The sequence below is a fragment of the Xiphophorus hellerii genome, chromosome 7 (assembly GCF_003331165.1).
Source record: "Xiphophorus hellerii strain 12219 chromosome 7, Xiphophorus_hellerii-4.1, whole genome shotgun sequence".
In the NCBI taxonomy this organism is placed as follows: Eukaryota; Metazoa; Chordata; class Actinopteri; order Cyprinodontiformes; family Poeciliidae; genus Xiphophorus; species Xiphophorus hellerii.
In genome coordinates, this window is record NC_045678.1 from 2587394 (window position 1) to 2603802 (window position 16409).

At 37.4% G+C, this 16409-nt stretch overlaps 1 protein-coding gene across 1 annotated transcript; it reads right to left on the minus strand.

The window, feature by feature from the left end:
- Positions 1 to 310: 310 nt before the first annotated feature.
- On the minus strand, positions 311 to 15925 carry tnfaip6 (tumor necrosis factor, alpha-induced protein 6). The gene is made up of 6 exons (XM_032568632.1): positions 15772 to 15925; positions 14982 to 15119; positions 7699 to 7860; positions 2604 to 2832; positions 2173 to 2213; positions 311 to 765 (listed from the first exon to the last, which is right to left on the minus strand). Exons 1-6 carry the CDS (start codon positions 15869 to 15871, stop codon positions 629 to 631), a joined length of 807 nt encoding a protein of 268 aa, XP_032424523.1. The 5' UTR covers positions 15872 to 15925; the 3' UTR covers positions 311 to 628.
- Positions 15926 to 16409: the final 484 nt, after the last annotated feature.

Here is a 16409-nt window from a genome sequence, read left to right on the forward strand (position 1 = left end):
TTAGCTAAACATCCTCACAACATCACACCTTGCTGGCGTCCAACTTGAAGCTCTGTACTGGTTACCGGTCCACCCATGAGACCATCCATCTGGTCCGTCTTGAGTCATTAGCTGAAGGGTTAACAGAAGACAGTTTTTCAAAGATTTGATGGATGAAATTGTCTTCTGTTGACCCTTCAGCTAATGTCCAATTCAGTAACTGAACAAGACATTACACCTTCATGGAATTTTAGCAGTAGCTAATCCTAAAGCACTAAACCAACTTGGTATTTAGCAACAGCTAATGCTAAAGTACTAAACCAAACCAGTATTAGCAACAACTAAAGAACATCTTCAATTTATTTCACATCTTTCTGTTGTATTTTTGATATAATGTATCAGTATTCTGATAGACAGTCACTTGGTCTTTTTGATAAACATCATCTTTAGTTAGCTGAACTTTTTGGACTTCTTTTAGATTCAATCTTTTGTATGTCTTGAGTCCTGTAAGTAGGAAATAGTAGTAGTAATAATAATAAACAAAGAACATTTATTTCATAGTATTATTAATTTAGAAAAACCAATAAGACTAATTCTTCATTCCATCAGATGAAGTAACCATCAGTATAAATATAGCAACAGAGTGACATCAGTGAAGAGGAGCAGCGGGAAAGTCGTAGGTTTGGTTCTGAGGGCCGGCCGATGGATCAAAAGCAACATATTGTAACTGGAATCCACCAGCTGTTACTGAAGCATCAGAGAGGAACTTCAGGGTCATCACGTTTCCTGAAACACAGCAGAAACCGGTGTGATCAACGCTTTGAAACTTCTGCAGGTCAAATCTACACTTAGCAATAAAATGGAACTTAGTGTTTCTAATTTGCGTTGGGGGACCTGAAATGATTGTTTGTCTACAGTATGTCTTCTCCTGTGATACATTGGTGGCCATCTTGTCCATAGGAAATTTCTGAGGTTGAAAAGTCAAAAATTTGCTAGAAGAAAACTAAACTTTGAGATTAATCTCAGAAATTTTCTAGAAAAATAACTTGAAAATCAAGGTTTTTCTATAAAATTTCTGATATAAATTTTTTAAAAATCAGAAGAATTTAGACTTTTACAACTCAAGAAAATTTCTGAGATTTTTTGGCGGAAATTTACCTTGTCATTTTTTGTATCTATAATGGCCCTAGTCGTAGAGATTTTAATGTCAAAGGAAGGTAGGTAATTTTTCTACATCTCTAGAGGGAATCCTAGAGCAAAGAACAAACCTGCAAGACCGACGATCCAGTGTGGTGCATGAAACAGTAAGTTGTGCCAAATGAGGGAAATAAAAAAAGGGTTTTTGAAAAATTATTAAAATTGTAATATTAAACAAACAACTTAGCATGTGTGTTGAGTTCTAATATCCACCCAACATTTTAATTAAATAGAAAGACTACATTTAATTACTGTTAGGTTATCAATCATTAAAATTTTATTTCTATCTATCTATCTATCTATCTATCTATCTATCTATCTATCTATCTATCTATCTATCTATCTATCTATCTATCTATCTATCTATCTATCTATCTATCTATCTATCTATCTATCTATCTATCTATCTATCTATCTATCTATCTATCTATCTGTAATTTTTTTAAAGATTCCTTTTTGGCAGAATTTCTTTTTGTTTTCCCTTTTAGAGTACTTTAGGTCTGTATACATACCTTTGTAAATCTGTTTGCTAATAAGTATTTAGATTTTTTTCCCCTCTTTTTTGTATTTTATTTCATTATATATTTATTTCACACCATAAAAACTCTGATAATCCCAGTTTAGGCCAGTTTACTCTTGCAAAAAAAAAAAAAAGAAAAAAGATTCATCCATAAACAGACAAAAAAATAACTATGGGTGAGCTGCTGCTGGCTAATTTTATAACCACATTTCTACATGAGGCTAAGTAGATGCAGATGATAAAACGGTGACAAAAAGGGAAAAAGAAATCACACCATGAAGAAAACTTTAACAGGTTCTCTGCAACCTTTCTTCTCAATTGAAAGTCTTTCAATTGAGAAGAATTCGGCTATAAGTGTCACAATTTTGTTCATTTAATGATAAAAACATGATTTGAATGAACCAGCAGTCACACAAACATTCAGTTTAACCAGAGTTCAAACTGTTTCCTGTCATGTATAAATGATGGCAGCTCACCTCTGCTGATGATGTCACCCGGTAAATTGTCACCACAGAATCTGGAGAAAGGTATAAGAAAAATTATAAAAGTAAAGACAGGAATGCCACTGTAGGACAGGAATTCATGTTTTTTATATGTAATATCTGAATATTGTGGCAAGCATTTGTGTTCAGTAAAACTACCTTTCACTGGCAGATCATTTCACTTGTAACAAGACATTTTTCCCTTGTTACAAGTGAAAAAATCTGCCAGTGGCACTAGTACTTTGAATGAACATTATTGACTTAAAATCTTAAAATCTCCCATATCTTGCTGAAAAGTTATGTGTAAGTTAGTTTGGTCTTATTTCAACTGTATTACAATGTTTGCACCATAGACCAAAAATACTGGGATTTTGCAGTGTGATGTTTTCCCCCCGTTTCCACACAGGTTAACTGTTGACACTCACCTCCCAGCGAAGCCGGACACATCGTCGTAGCTGTCGTACACCTCCAGGTAATCTGCCAGGCAGGACGTGTCTTCCTCCACGTCCAGCTCCAGGAAGTGGAGGCGAATCCTCTGACCCAGGCGCACTCGGATGTGCCAGTAGCAGATCAGCTCGTCCTGGTATTCGTCAGGGAAGCCGGGCGACTGGATGATCTTCTGCTGCTCAGTCAGAACGCCGCCACACTCCTTGGCTGTTGGGAACATTGGAGACACGATGAAACTACTAAAGACTAGTATCTTTAGCAGTTTCGCTGCAAATAGGATCTTTGTTATGTAGTTTTTTCTTGAGAAAGTTTAGCACTTTGCCTGTGTTAAACTTGTACACACTTGTGTTGGGACTGTTTCTTTGGAATATAGAGAAATATTCTCGGTTACTGAGAAACGATTGCTTCCTGGAGGCGTGGACTCCTGGTTTAAGTTTAAAACGTTATCTAACAATTGCTAACGTTTGCCCTTGATGTATGTAGTGAGCCACTTAGACGCTATGAATTAAGCTTACCAGATGTTATCTGCGCTGTGAACAACCATTCTCCATTACAAAGAGAGAAGTTAATTCAACATATAGAAGTATGGTCAACACATACCAGGCTTTTTTCACTTTCATTGCTGCCTTTGCTAAAACGACAGACAGACTACAATTCAAAATTAGAGCAGAAAATTGACATCATTGTTCACAACTTCGTCTGTTCACTGATTGGCCTGGTTGAATTTCTACTGGATGAATCCAAGTGAATGAGAGAAAGCCCAGACTGTCTGTGAAGTGAGATTTGAATTGAGGTCAGGAAATGCACTTCAGGTGAGAATCAGAGCTGCAATAGTTGAGTTTCACCACTAGAGAGCGCCTTCGACTTAGCAGAATGAATGCAGTTCTAGTGTGATAGGGTCAAGGAAGTTTTATTCAGTTATTTATTTATTTTTCACTTAGTTTTACTGAGACATGATGTCATTTCCACATTTTGAATAGCCTTAAAAAGCCAAGCCTCTGTAAGAAATTATTCCAATAATCTACAAGATTTGGGAAATAAAAAAAAGAGTCTCATATCAGATTTTTTATGTGTTTTTCTTCAGTCTTGATTAAACCAAAAGTATTTTTGCTCATTTTTCAAACTTCTTTACCTTTAAAAGTGATAAAAACTCTAAACAGCCCAGAGGCAGCATCTGGACAGAAGGAGCTGACAGAAGGGCCAGACTCTGTTGAGACAAACTCTGGACTTTTCTGAAAAGCAACAAAAGCTTAAATCTGAAGGGCGTGCTATAGTGGCGCAGGGGGTTAGCACGCCCCATGTTTGGAGGCCTTAGTCCTCGACGCGGACATCGTGGGTTCGACTCCCGGTCCCAACGACCTTTGCTGCATGTCCTCACCCTCCTTCCTGTCTGCCTACTGTTGAAAAAAATACGAGCCACTAGCGCTGCAAAAACTCTTCGGAGAAAAAAAAAAAAAAAGCTTAAATCTGTAACTAGATTGCAATTTCAAAGAACATTTCAGTGACTTTTTTTTTAAGTTTGAAAGCTTTCAGCAAAATGTAGAAAAAGATCAGAGCAACACAGAAAAGCTCAAGACCTGAGCAGCAGTGATTTCCAAGCAGGGCCTTCAGTCAGCAGGTAAAGTGTAAAAATGTGAGTAAAAGCTACATTTTCACCCTTTTTTAACTATTTTTTTAATTTTTTTTGCCACTAACTTCCTGTGTAATGAGTTTAACTAGTTATTTTTAATGTAGACTTCTCTTTTAATATTTGAGAAGAGTTTTTAAGAACATTTAATTAGTAATTTGTGGTTATCTGTTTTATGTGAACTGTAAATATCACGTGACACAGAAATCCATTTTATTTCATCAACAGCCTTTATTCTGAGCAGGATGGTAGGCACGTCTCCATGACAACAACTACGTGAAAGCTGGTTATGGAAAGACTTGCCGGGAAAAGTTTTTTATGTTCTGCACAAACATGCATGCATTTTTTTTAATAACTAACTATTTTATCCCTAATATAGTTTTACATTTATTTAGAGAAATGTGTTTATGTGAGTGAAATTCACAAAAAGAATCATCTGAATTAAGTAAAATTAACATTTATTGGAAAATTGCAAAATATGAATGTTCTTGCTGAACATAATGATTCTGTAAATATATTTTTGAATATCAAATATAAATATCAAATACCCATGTGCACGTGTTGTGTGCATTAATAGCACATTTAGTGCTATTTGCAATATAGAGTAAAGAAAGGAAATCAAAATGTAACAGGTGAGAAAATAAAGTGTACATGAGGTGCTATGGAAGAATTCAAAATCATTTGCTGCACCTTTAAATAAATATAACCACACCAGAAATTATTCCCTGTGGGTATTAACAATGATTATCTCTCTCTGGAGTGTGTCACTGGTTCCTAGTTCATCCTCCAAGTGTCACCAATCAGCCAACAACTATAAAAACTTCTATTGTTGTGGACTTAGCTTTGGAAACTTCCACACTCAGTAAAGCATAGTTAGAGCCCAGCTCGTATGAAAAAGAGCCAACTCTGCTGCACATCAGCAGCAGCTATCGTTGCAAACCAAAGGAAAAGTGATTTTTTTGCTGTCGGCCATGTTGGTAGGATCACTGGTTTCAGGTTTGTTTCATCGTGTCAGGGCTGCATTGTCAGTGATCGGTCCATGAAAACTTTTTTTTATATCAATTGTGTGAATATAAACCTGAACTGAGATTCTGAGAATTTGCTACAAGAGCTTATTGAATCTGACTGGGTGAATACAAGCTTCTGTAAGCACCGACGGTTTGGCTTGCGTCCTGTTTGTGGGTGTGGAGACTTTAAAAATGATTATGTGTGACTTCCAGTCAGAACTTGCTCAGCTGCCGCTCTAGCAGCTTATCCAGCTGCATTTTTTCCTCCTTTGCTGGTTTACTCTTGGTCTGAACCACCATAACTCATCGGTGGGAGTCAGTTTGTGGTTTTGAGTCAGAATGTTCTTCTTCATGTTGTCTTTATCACTTCTTTTATGTCTGACTTGCGTCTAGAGTGATGACAACTTCCTGTGGTGACTCTGTTTATGACGTAGGAGTTTGCATCACTGAGACTCTGAAGTTGCTCAGCTAGTAAAAGCATTAATGTCAATGAATCTCCCCCATTCATCTTTAAACATGCTGTATGTAACTTTTATATGAAAAAATGAAAGATTTTTTACATAAAACTGTCAGTATGTTGTGACAGTATGAGACGGATAGATCAAGATCAAAATCAAGATCCTCTGGCATCTCCCAGCACAAACCGCAGAAACACACTGCCCTGTCAGAAACAACCAATCAGAGCCAGGAGGAGCACTGTCAATTATGCTTGTGTATGCGCTGCTCACACCCTTGCTCTCTGATACTCTGCAGCTTACAGAGCCTGCCATGAATCCTCATGTTAGCTAGCATAGCCACCAGGTTTACTGGAATGGTAAGCCGTTCCTCCGCCATTACCACACTGAGTTTCCTATTCAGTTTAATCAGTAAAATTCAGTTTTAACCCAAATAGAATTGTTATTTTTTTAACAGATATCATTCAGCTAAAATACAATTAAGAATCTATGGCACTACTTTAAAATTAATTTTGACAGATGGTCTTCCGCAAAATAGAGTGTACATGAGCATGATTGACAGTGCTAAGCTCTGATTGGTTGATTTTGGTCTGGAGCTGTGAATTTCTTCAGACAGCAATAGCAGCTCAGGGTGAGGGTGGAGGTGGAGGAGATCGATGTTTTCACAGATGATCTGTCTCATATTATAATGTCACGCCATGGTGACTGTTTTGAAAAATATGTAAAAAAAAAAAAAATCATTTTTTATAAAAGTTACATACTGCAGCTTTAAAGCAGATTTATGATCAAATGCAATCCATGTCATAATTAGCTTCATGTGAAAGAGAGACACCATGTTTCTTTTTCCTCAAGATAAACGTTTACGGCCTCAGCATGCAGGATGCCTTCCTGGAACATTTGTGCTTTAGGTTATTAAGATGTTGTTCTAATGAGTAGATCATTAGAACAACACTTATTTATTCCTGCAGTGCAGCAACAACACAAATGGGCTGTTGACCTTTATGAAACCATCGTGTTGTGCTCAGCTTGTCCTGATAGCCCCACCCATCTCTTCACCTTCTACACTGTAATGATGAAGCTTGAGGAGATAATGGAGTTGTTTTTTTTTCCTTTACAAAGTCTGAAAGTTTGTGTTGTGCAATCGTCAGCCATGCTGAGTCAGAACTTTGTAGATGCACTTTTCATAGCAATTACAGCTGCAGATGTTTTGGGTTTATGTTTCCTACCCCTTCACACACTTAGGACTAAATAATTTGACCTTTTGTGTAAAATAGCTCAAGCTATTTGACTTTAGATCTAATGTGAGGAGAAAAACCTTCACTTCATCTTAAACACAGTGGTGGTAGCGTCATGCTGTGGGGAGGGTTTTCTTTAGTACTGACAATGAAGCTAGTTAAAATGAAGATGGATGGAGTTAAAATACAGAGGAGAGAGGCATGTGGGGTTCAGTTATGTGACAGTGATGCAGCAAAGGATTATGGGTGTTTGACTAAAGCAGAGAATCAATTGAAGGTGGTGTGGTCACTTTTACACCGTGTCATAAATGGATGAAATTATAGATGATGCAATAGATATAAATATCGGTCATCGGCTATAGCAGCAGTATTAAAATCTTCATGTTGATATTGATCCAAGTCTTCATACAGGTACATTCCTGGTGGAAGTTTCAAAACATTTCTGTTTCCAGATTGACTTTGTTTCAGTAATTTTGATGCTCTGATTCTTTCAAACATCTCTTTTTAAATGCTGTTTAAAAATGCATAACTTTGAAAAGCCATCAACATGTGTGTGTTCTCCTTTCAAACTTCAGCATCACATTCACGAATAACTTTGGCTTCAAAAGATTTAAAATCCCTTTTAGAGCCTAGCACTGGGTTTTAAAAATACACGTAGTTAAAAAACTGCTATGTTAAAAAAAAAAAAAAAGAAAAAAGTCTCCTTTCAGCAATGTTAAAATTATGATTAAAGTAAAGCATTTACTCACAGTTTGGGTTGTAGCAGTAAACGTCCCATTTCTCACTCTTGTTCAGCCTGTATCCATAGTCAACGATGCCGACTCTTCCAAAGCCACAGTTGGCCCCGGCCTTGATGATGGGATAGCCGACACGTCCTCTGTCAAACCAGCCGGCGGCACACACATGGAAACCTGCAAGTGAGAAGAAACGCCATGTTCTGTTCAGCAGCACCACTGGTCACACACTCAGAGCTGACCGTCCAGAGCTTTCTTTCAGAATCTCCAGCAACACGGCCTGGTTTGAATAGTTTGTGAAAGTCTTTTGGAAAGCACCTGAAGATTTATTTGTTCTTCTTCATGGAGACTCCAGGGGTTTAGATCACAATCAGTAATCAGCTATAAAACTGACCTCCTGCAAGGTTGCCATGGAAACCTTGAACTGTAGCCACTGACAAGCAGGCAACCAGAGGATTTGACCTGCACTCTGAAAAGCTGCTAGTTTCTGCTAACCCAGCTCTGTGTCACAGCCAGGATTTGAACCTCAGACCCTTTTTGCTGTAAGAAAACCAGTCCTACACCTAAAATAGACCCTTTTTTGTCCTCTGTATATTCCATTTCTGTTATACACATTTATTATATACCACAACTCTTACCAATATCACACAGTCACATAGCTCTTGCTTCATCATAGGAACATGTGCAGCTTTAAGTAAGTAACGTTCCAGCATCACCTTCGATCAAATTAGGAAACACTTTTGGTGACCGAGATCGAGATGGCAGCACAGTGAACAGCTCCAAGGACGGTGTTCCGAATTTTCTCTTAAAACCCTTGCAAAAGCAGTAAAGAAGGCTCAAAAGATACGACACTGATATGTCTAAAGCTTCGTCTGTGAAACAGTGCGAAATTTTCTCAAAAAGACGCAAGACAACCTCAAAAACAGCACCGAGTACAACGTGCGGTGAAGAAGCTAATATGGCTAGCATAGCTGAAGTATTGGAGGAGCTAAAGTCGCTCCGGTCGGACTTTGGAGTTAAGCTGGACAGTATAGATGAAAGACTGACTGGAATGGCGAGCGCTATGACTGCACTGGAGGCTAAAGTGTCTGAGGTTAAACAGGACCTATTAAACCAGGCGGCTCATATGGAGGAGGCCGAGGCCCGCATTGCCGAAGTAGAAGGCTCGCTTGAAAAAGCAGAAACATCGTTGACTTCAGCTATGAAACGAATCCTGCTCCTTGAGGCCAAAACAGATGACTTGGAGAACCGAGGAAGGCGAAAGAACCTGCGTGTCTTTGGCATTCGAGAAGGAGCAGAAGGAAGACAGTCGCTTTTCGACTTTATTAGCAACATGCTACCGAAGTGGCTGGAACTCGCACCGGACAAGTCATTCACACTGGAACGGGTTCACCGCACACCAGCCTCCGGGAAACCAAACCAGGGCAGAGCGGTTCTGATTCGCTTCTTAAAGTTCCCGGAGAAGGAATTTGTGTACCGAGAGGCAAGGAAAAGAGATATTATGCAAGATGGGGCCAAAATCACGTTTGCACAGGATCTATCGGCGGAGACCGTACGGATCAGACGCGGGTTCCACCCGGCGGTGAAGCTGTTTGTCGACATCGGTGCGTTCCGCGGATTCCAACACAACCCCTGCAAACTTCGAGTTCTCCACGGTGGAAAGATCCATCTCTTCTCAACACCTCAAGAAGCTGAAACATTTTACAAGACTCTTCCAAAATAAACACAGCGGAAGCCTCTGATCAGTGAGTCATGGTTAAGAAACAGGTAAACTGATAAGACATTTTATGTGGCTGTGCCTCAACAACCGGATCATAATCAGGATCCGTACTAAGTTAATGGGAAGTTCATATAAACATAACCGGCTGCTCTTATGCGCTCACATGTTAGAAGTCTAATTTGAACTGTTTTGGCATTAATGTTAAAAGTTAAGCATTAAGCAAGTTATTACCGTTCTATCAAGGGTTAATGGTATTATTTTATAGTTGGACATCGTCTGCTGTGGAGAGCTTTGGTGAGGTCATGTTGACTAGTTGCTCCTCAGTAATGTGGATCAACGTCCTCCAGAAACTGGGTTCAAGGGGAGGGGGAGGCATTTCAGATAAAGAAATGCAAAAGTTCTTTTGGGGATTGTTCATGACTAGTTCTGTGTCTTGTATGGTTGAATGTGTGAATGTATGTGCAAACCTGCATTTTCTGCACTATTTTTGCCTACTTTATTTTAGTATAACAGTAAATTAACCTGATATGGAAAAAACAACCAAAGGAAATGGTTTGAATATCAAAATTACAAGCTGGAATGTCAGAGGAATACGAAAACTAAATAAATTGAAACAAGTATTAGACCGACTAAAATATTTGAAATCTAAAATAATTTTTTTACAAGAATCTCATTTGATTGAATCAGAAATGCATTGGATAATTAAAAGATGGCAGGGTCAGGTATATCACTCTTCCTTTACCAGTCATGCCAGAGGAGTTATTATTCTTATACATAAGTCAATAACATTTCGAATTATAAGGACAATTAAAGACCCATATGGGAGATATATTATTGTGCAGGGTCATATTTCAACATTAAAACTAAATTTGATAAATATTTATGGACCAAATAATGATAACCCATCCTTTTATGAAAATTTATTCTTAACCTTGTCAACCTTGGAGGGATTTTATATTATAGGAGGGGACTTTAATTGTACCCTTAACCCAAGCCTGGATAAATCTACTCAAATTGATACCAGTCATTCACAAACCAGGAAAATACTCCTTAATTATATAAAAGATTTAAGAATAAATGAAGTATGGAGAACAAGGAACCCAACTAATAAGGAATTTTCATGTTATTCAAGCTCACACCAATCCCATTCACGTATTGATTATTTTCTTATCTCCGTGGAGTTATTGCCTCACGTGGAGAACTGCTGGTACAATAGTATTGTAATTAGTGATCATGCTGCAGTGTCCTTGGAAATTAAAATAAATAAGATTGACCTGGGGATGAAACGATGGAGGATGCAGACACTTTTGCTAAAAGACCCAAAATTTGTTACATTTATAGAAACTTGCATTGATCAGTATTTTGAAATGAATAAAGATGAAACAACAGCTAGTATTAGATGGGAAGCTTTTAAAGCTTATATTAGAGGAGAAATTATCAGTTATAGCAGTAATAAAAATAAACAATATAACCAAGAATTAAAATTATTAGAGGGACAAATTAAATCCAGCGAAGCAGAAGTTTATCAGAGCAATGATCAGACAAAATTGCACAAATTGAATGTTTTAAGAACCAGATATGATAAATTAACAACAGAGAAAGTGGCAAAAAACTTAATGTGGACTAAGCAAGCATTTTATGATCAAGGAGAAAAGGCTGGTAAATTATTGGCTTGGAGGATAAAGCAGATGCAAGCGGAAAGAACTATTAACAGCATAAAATCCAAATCGGACATTTTAACCACAGACCCTTCAGAAATAAATGAAAATTTTAGAGAATTTTACAAAAACTTGTATAAGTCTGAATATTCTGGAAACAAAGACACACAAGCTGCGTTTCTTAATCAATTAAAATTCAAAACCCTTTTAGAGGAGGAGAAAACAACTCTCGATAGTCCTTTAACAATAGAAGATCTATCTGAAGCAATAGACAGCATGAACAGTGGTAAAACCCCAGGTCCTGATGGACTTCCAATAGAATTTTATAAAATATTTAAAAATAAATTAATCCTACCACTTCTCAACATGTATGAGGAATCATATGAAGCTGGAATACTCCCAGACTCACTGAGGTTAGCTACAATAACTCTCTTGCTAAAACCAAACAAACCCTCCACTGAATGCTCCTCTTATAGAGGAATCAGTCTTATGGGATGTGATACAAAGATTTTGTGTAAAGCCCTCTCGAGGAGATTAGATAAGTACCTGCCCACTTTAATAATAGATGATCAACAAGGATTTATTAAAGCAAGACAAGGCTACCATAATATAAGACGGGTTCTTAATGTACTGCATGAAAAACACAATTGTAAGGACACAGCAATGTTATCATTAGACGCACGTCAAGCTTTTGATAGAATAGAGTGGGATTATCTGTTTGAAGTGCTCCCCAAATATGGATTTGGTGAAACCTTTCTAAAATGGATACGACTATTATATACCGATCCCCAAGCACAAGTTTTAACTAATAATAACATGTCAAAACCTTTTAACTTACAACGGTCAACTAGACAGGGTTGCCCCCTGTCACCACTACTTTTTGTATTGGCAATAGAACCTCTGGCAATGGCTGTTAGAGCAAATACAGGAATATCTGGTATTAGAATTGGAGGAAGAGATCATCTCATTTCCCTGTTTGCGGATGATATCATATTTTTTATGAGTAATCTGAAGATCAGTATTCCTAAATTATTACATCTAATAAAAGAATTCGGTGAATTTTCAGGATATACAATTAATAATTCTAAATCAGAGTTAATGTTTCTTAATGAAGAAGAAAGGAGAAGTCCTATTGTGACTACCCCATTTAAAACAACAACAAAAGGTTTTACATACTTGGGCATTAAGGTCACCCCATCTCTTAATGAAATAAGCACAACAAATTATAATCCCCTTGTGGAAAAAGTCACAGAAATGCTAAATAGATGGTCAAACCTGCCTATATCTATGATAGGCCGAATAAATTTATTAAAAATGACAATCTTGCCCAAATTTTTGTATTATTTTCAAACACTTCCATTACCGCTGTCAGATTCATTTTATGACAGTCTGGACAAACTATTTAATCAATTTATTTGGAGTAATAGAAAAGCAAGACTCCGCTTAAAACTACTCTATCTGCCCTATGAAAGAGGTGGACTTCAAGTCCCTAATCTCAGATGGTATTATATGGCCGCCCAGCTAACATCAACTACCCATTACTTTTGTCCGACGACACCTCCAGCCTGGGTAGATATTGAACAGCAATCTGTTCCAGATTTCCCCTTAAATACCTTTCTATATTCTTCGGAACTAAAGACATTAAAAAAGACCACAAAAAACCCCTTTTTAAAAAATACGATTACAAACTGGTATGCAGCACACAAACATGTAGGTGAGCGTCCAGAGCTATCACAATTTACCCCAATCTGGGGTAATGAAAGGTTCATCCCAGGAAAAAATGATGGAGGATTTAAACTATGGAAAACCAAAGGCATTCAGAAAATTAAAGATCTGTATGTTGATGGCAAGTTACTTACTTTTGATCAGCTATGTAAGAAATATTTAATACCCCCAAAACATTTCTTTAAATACTTGCAATTGAAAAACTTTATGTCATCAAAACTGAAACAAATAGTTGACATTCCACCCTTAACAAAAATAGAAGAGGTGTGTGTTGGAGACTCAAAAGGGAAAGGTTTTCTCTCTGTGTTCTATAATTTGTTAATGCTTTCCTCTAGGGACTCAGCAATAGATAAGTTGGACGCTTGGAGAAGAGATACTTTCGAAGATATAGATGAGGAAGACTGGAATCAGGCCTGTTTAAAAGCACAAAAACAAACGATAAACACACGATTTAAACTTTTGCAATATAAATGGCTTATGAGAACCTATATAACACCAGTTAAGCTTCATCATATGTCCAGTGATATTCCAGATACTTGCACTAAATGTTTGTCTGAAAAAGGAACTCTTCTCCATTGTTTGTGGGAATGTCTTAAAATTCAGAAGTTTTGGAGGGATGTTATTGGGTGTCTATCGGAATTGTTTAAGGTAAAAGTCCCATTAGAGGTTAAAATCTGTGTGCTAGGAATATACCCAGTGGAATTTAAACAATCACAGAGGAAAACTAAATTGATAGACTATGGACTTCTTCAAGCCAGAAGATCTATAGCATTATGCTGGAGAGGCATGGATGCACCCTCCTTGGGACTCTGGAAGAAGGAAATTGCAAATTCGCTCGGACTGGAAAAGCTAACATACATCGCCAAGGGTAAACAACGGGACTTTGAGACTCTCTGGGAGCCATATATGAAGACCATAGAGACTGAAGGTGGAACTTATTAATGGCTGTCTTGTCTACAGTTTCTATACATATATTGTTCTGTTATTTTTCTTTCCTTTTTCTCTAAGTTAATCTAAAAGATTTTTGATATTTTTGGAACCAAACAAATGCAGGTTTGAAGGGTGAGTGGGGGAGTGAATGCAAGAGTGTATAAGTACATGTTATAATGTTAAGTTTGTTGTGTGTAAATTTGTTATGTCAAAAAAGAGAAAATTCAATAAAAAAAAAAAAAAAAAAAAAAAAGGAAACACTTTTATTGTCACTGATGAAGGTTCAACTCCATCTAACATAAAGTCATATTCAATCAATTAGAATACACATCAACTTAAAGGTTTTCCTTCAAAAATAATAACCTCTAAGCCTGTATTAAACAAACTTTTCATTAATCCCATATTTGTGTTTTTAAAAGTAGTTTTTGATTGGTCTAATGTAATATTAACATTTTTAATAGTTTTTCCTAAATGTAAGCTGAAAATCAACATAATCAACAGAAGCAACACAAACATTCTTCTGTTTAACCTATATAATGTTTCATTTAGTCAAAAAGTTCCAGAAATAAATTGACTTTTTGACAGTGTGAATTTTACACCTTTCATCCCAACATACACACACCATTGAAAGTGCACCATGGAGGTACATGGTGTTTCATACAGAATGATTGATTTTGTCGTGTCTGAACCCATATGTGATATCAATATGAGGGCATCAAGTGACTTGCAGCATTCATATTACTATATTATGTTTAGAAAATAAAAATCAGAAGCTGCAGTTCAGACCTTTGCAGGAATCAGAAAAATAAACCAAAAACTTCTGGTGCATTTCTGTTAAAACTCTCCACCTTTGACCCAGTACTGCAACACATGTATTTGGATTAAGAAGTTTAACCCAGCAATTTCTAGAGTGAACCTAAGACCATCTTAACAGGATTTATAGTTTGTTTGAGACCTTTTAATATCAGCCTTGGCTCAGGAACTCTGTTGCACTCTTGGAAAGACACTGCTTCCCATTAACCTTTAACCTCCTCCTGCGAGCTAAAAGCATTCCAGCAGTTAAGGGTCGTCTTGCATCACTACTGTTCCTCCATCTGATGCCTTTTAAAGAGCAAGGAGAGAATACACACCACCAGGGGAAATCAGGGGCGGAGGAAATCAGTGTTCTTTTTATAGCAGAGGAGCCTGGTTTGCTTTAAAAGACACTGAAATGCAGGTGCTGATCTGTGAATTTGCGTTGTGATTATGAGTGAAAAGCTACAGACCTATTTGTCGCGCTGCCTCCAGTTGATCGTAGGTGGCCAACGTCCCTCCCTCGTATTTGCAGACAGCCTTGGCCTCTTTGTACGTCAGCTGATACCTCCCTTTGCGTGACTCCCGATGGTAAACCCCAGCTGCTTGTTCTGTCAGAGAGAAACACGGCCTCTGTCTGGGCTTTTACATTAATTATGTTTAAAAAAAAAAATTTTAAAGCCCTGTTGATGAGTCTGAACCAAACCAGTTAGTACAATGAAACACATACAAGAACTCATTTTCCAAAGAGTCATTCTCATGAAGTGAAGTATGTGGGAAAGTCAGCAGTGTTTAGAGAATTTCTTTTTTCCTGAAGAAAAAAAACTACTTTGATTGATGTAATAGTTGTGAAAGAAGGCTTCAGCTGGGAAGTTCCTTTGCTGGGGAATCTGAGAGGTACGAGGTGAAGTCATTTCCATGTATTTACAGGCCTCATGCAGCACAGCCAGGCTATAACACACTGATTGGCACAAACTGCTGGACTCTTTCATGCTCCATTAAAGCCTCACAATCAGCCTTTAAATGAGAATAGCTGTAGCTGTGTTCACAAAAGCAGAACATTTCAACAAAAACATGAAAATAACTGTAAAAAAAAAGAAGGAAAAGAGCAATTCACAAGAATAATACTGTATCACTGACGGCAAGATTTGTCTGATCGGTTTAATTAAATTCTCTACCTCATCACTAAAGTTGAATAATTTCCAGGCTACTCTGTGAAACAGATATTAGATATCATTGTCAGGATGTGTTAGTTATATTTACCCAGCCATATTGAGTTATGAAATATTCCATTTCTGAAGCCCCACGACTGTGCCTCTTTCAGCAGTAAGACGAGAGTCCAGAGTAGAGCCCAGACGTGCATCCTGTGGCTGACGGTGTGCAGCTGCTCTGTGCAGATGTTCTCTGTCGTTCTGTCCCCTGCTGCTCCGCAGCCGCTGCCTTTTATACACATTCCTGCCTCCCAGGGGAGGTGGCAAATATCCAGCACAGTGAAATAATTAAACCCAGCCAGAGTTCTTTATAGCTACCCTGTTTGGATATTGATTTATTTAATTATTTTATTTTATTTGACCTACATAAAGATTAGCGCTTTTACTTATGTTTTAGGGAAAGTGCTGTGAGGGGGTTACACGAGGTAATCCTCAAACTCCTAAAGTGTGGCACATTTAAAATAACTGCTCCTACTGTTGCAAATGAAACTGAAACCTGTCCGACCTCAGTTCAACTCATTGTGTTTGTAAATAATGTGCACAGAGAACCTTTTTTACATGAAATGTTTTCACATATTTGCATAGACACTATGTCTTCAGGATATCATGAACAATTAAAAAAATTAAACAACCAAAAATCTGAATTGATTAACATGTGATGGTCACTAATACATTTGGCTTATCAGCGCA

Bases quoted from the DNA above. Each gene is read 5' to 3' on its own strand.
- tnfaip6 (XM_032568632.1), bottom strand. From the start codon at position 15,871: ATGCACGTCTGGGCTCTACTCTGGACTCTCGTCTTACTGCTGAAAGAG. The intron at 2,833-7,698 runs GTGAGTAAATGC...TGTTCCCAACAG, and splicing joins TTACTGCTACAACCCAAACT to CCAAGGAGTGTGGCGGCGTT. The intron at 766-2,172 runs GTGAGCTGCCAT...GCTGTGTTTCAG, and splicing joins GGGTGACATCATCAGCAGAG to GAAACGTGATGACCCTGAAG.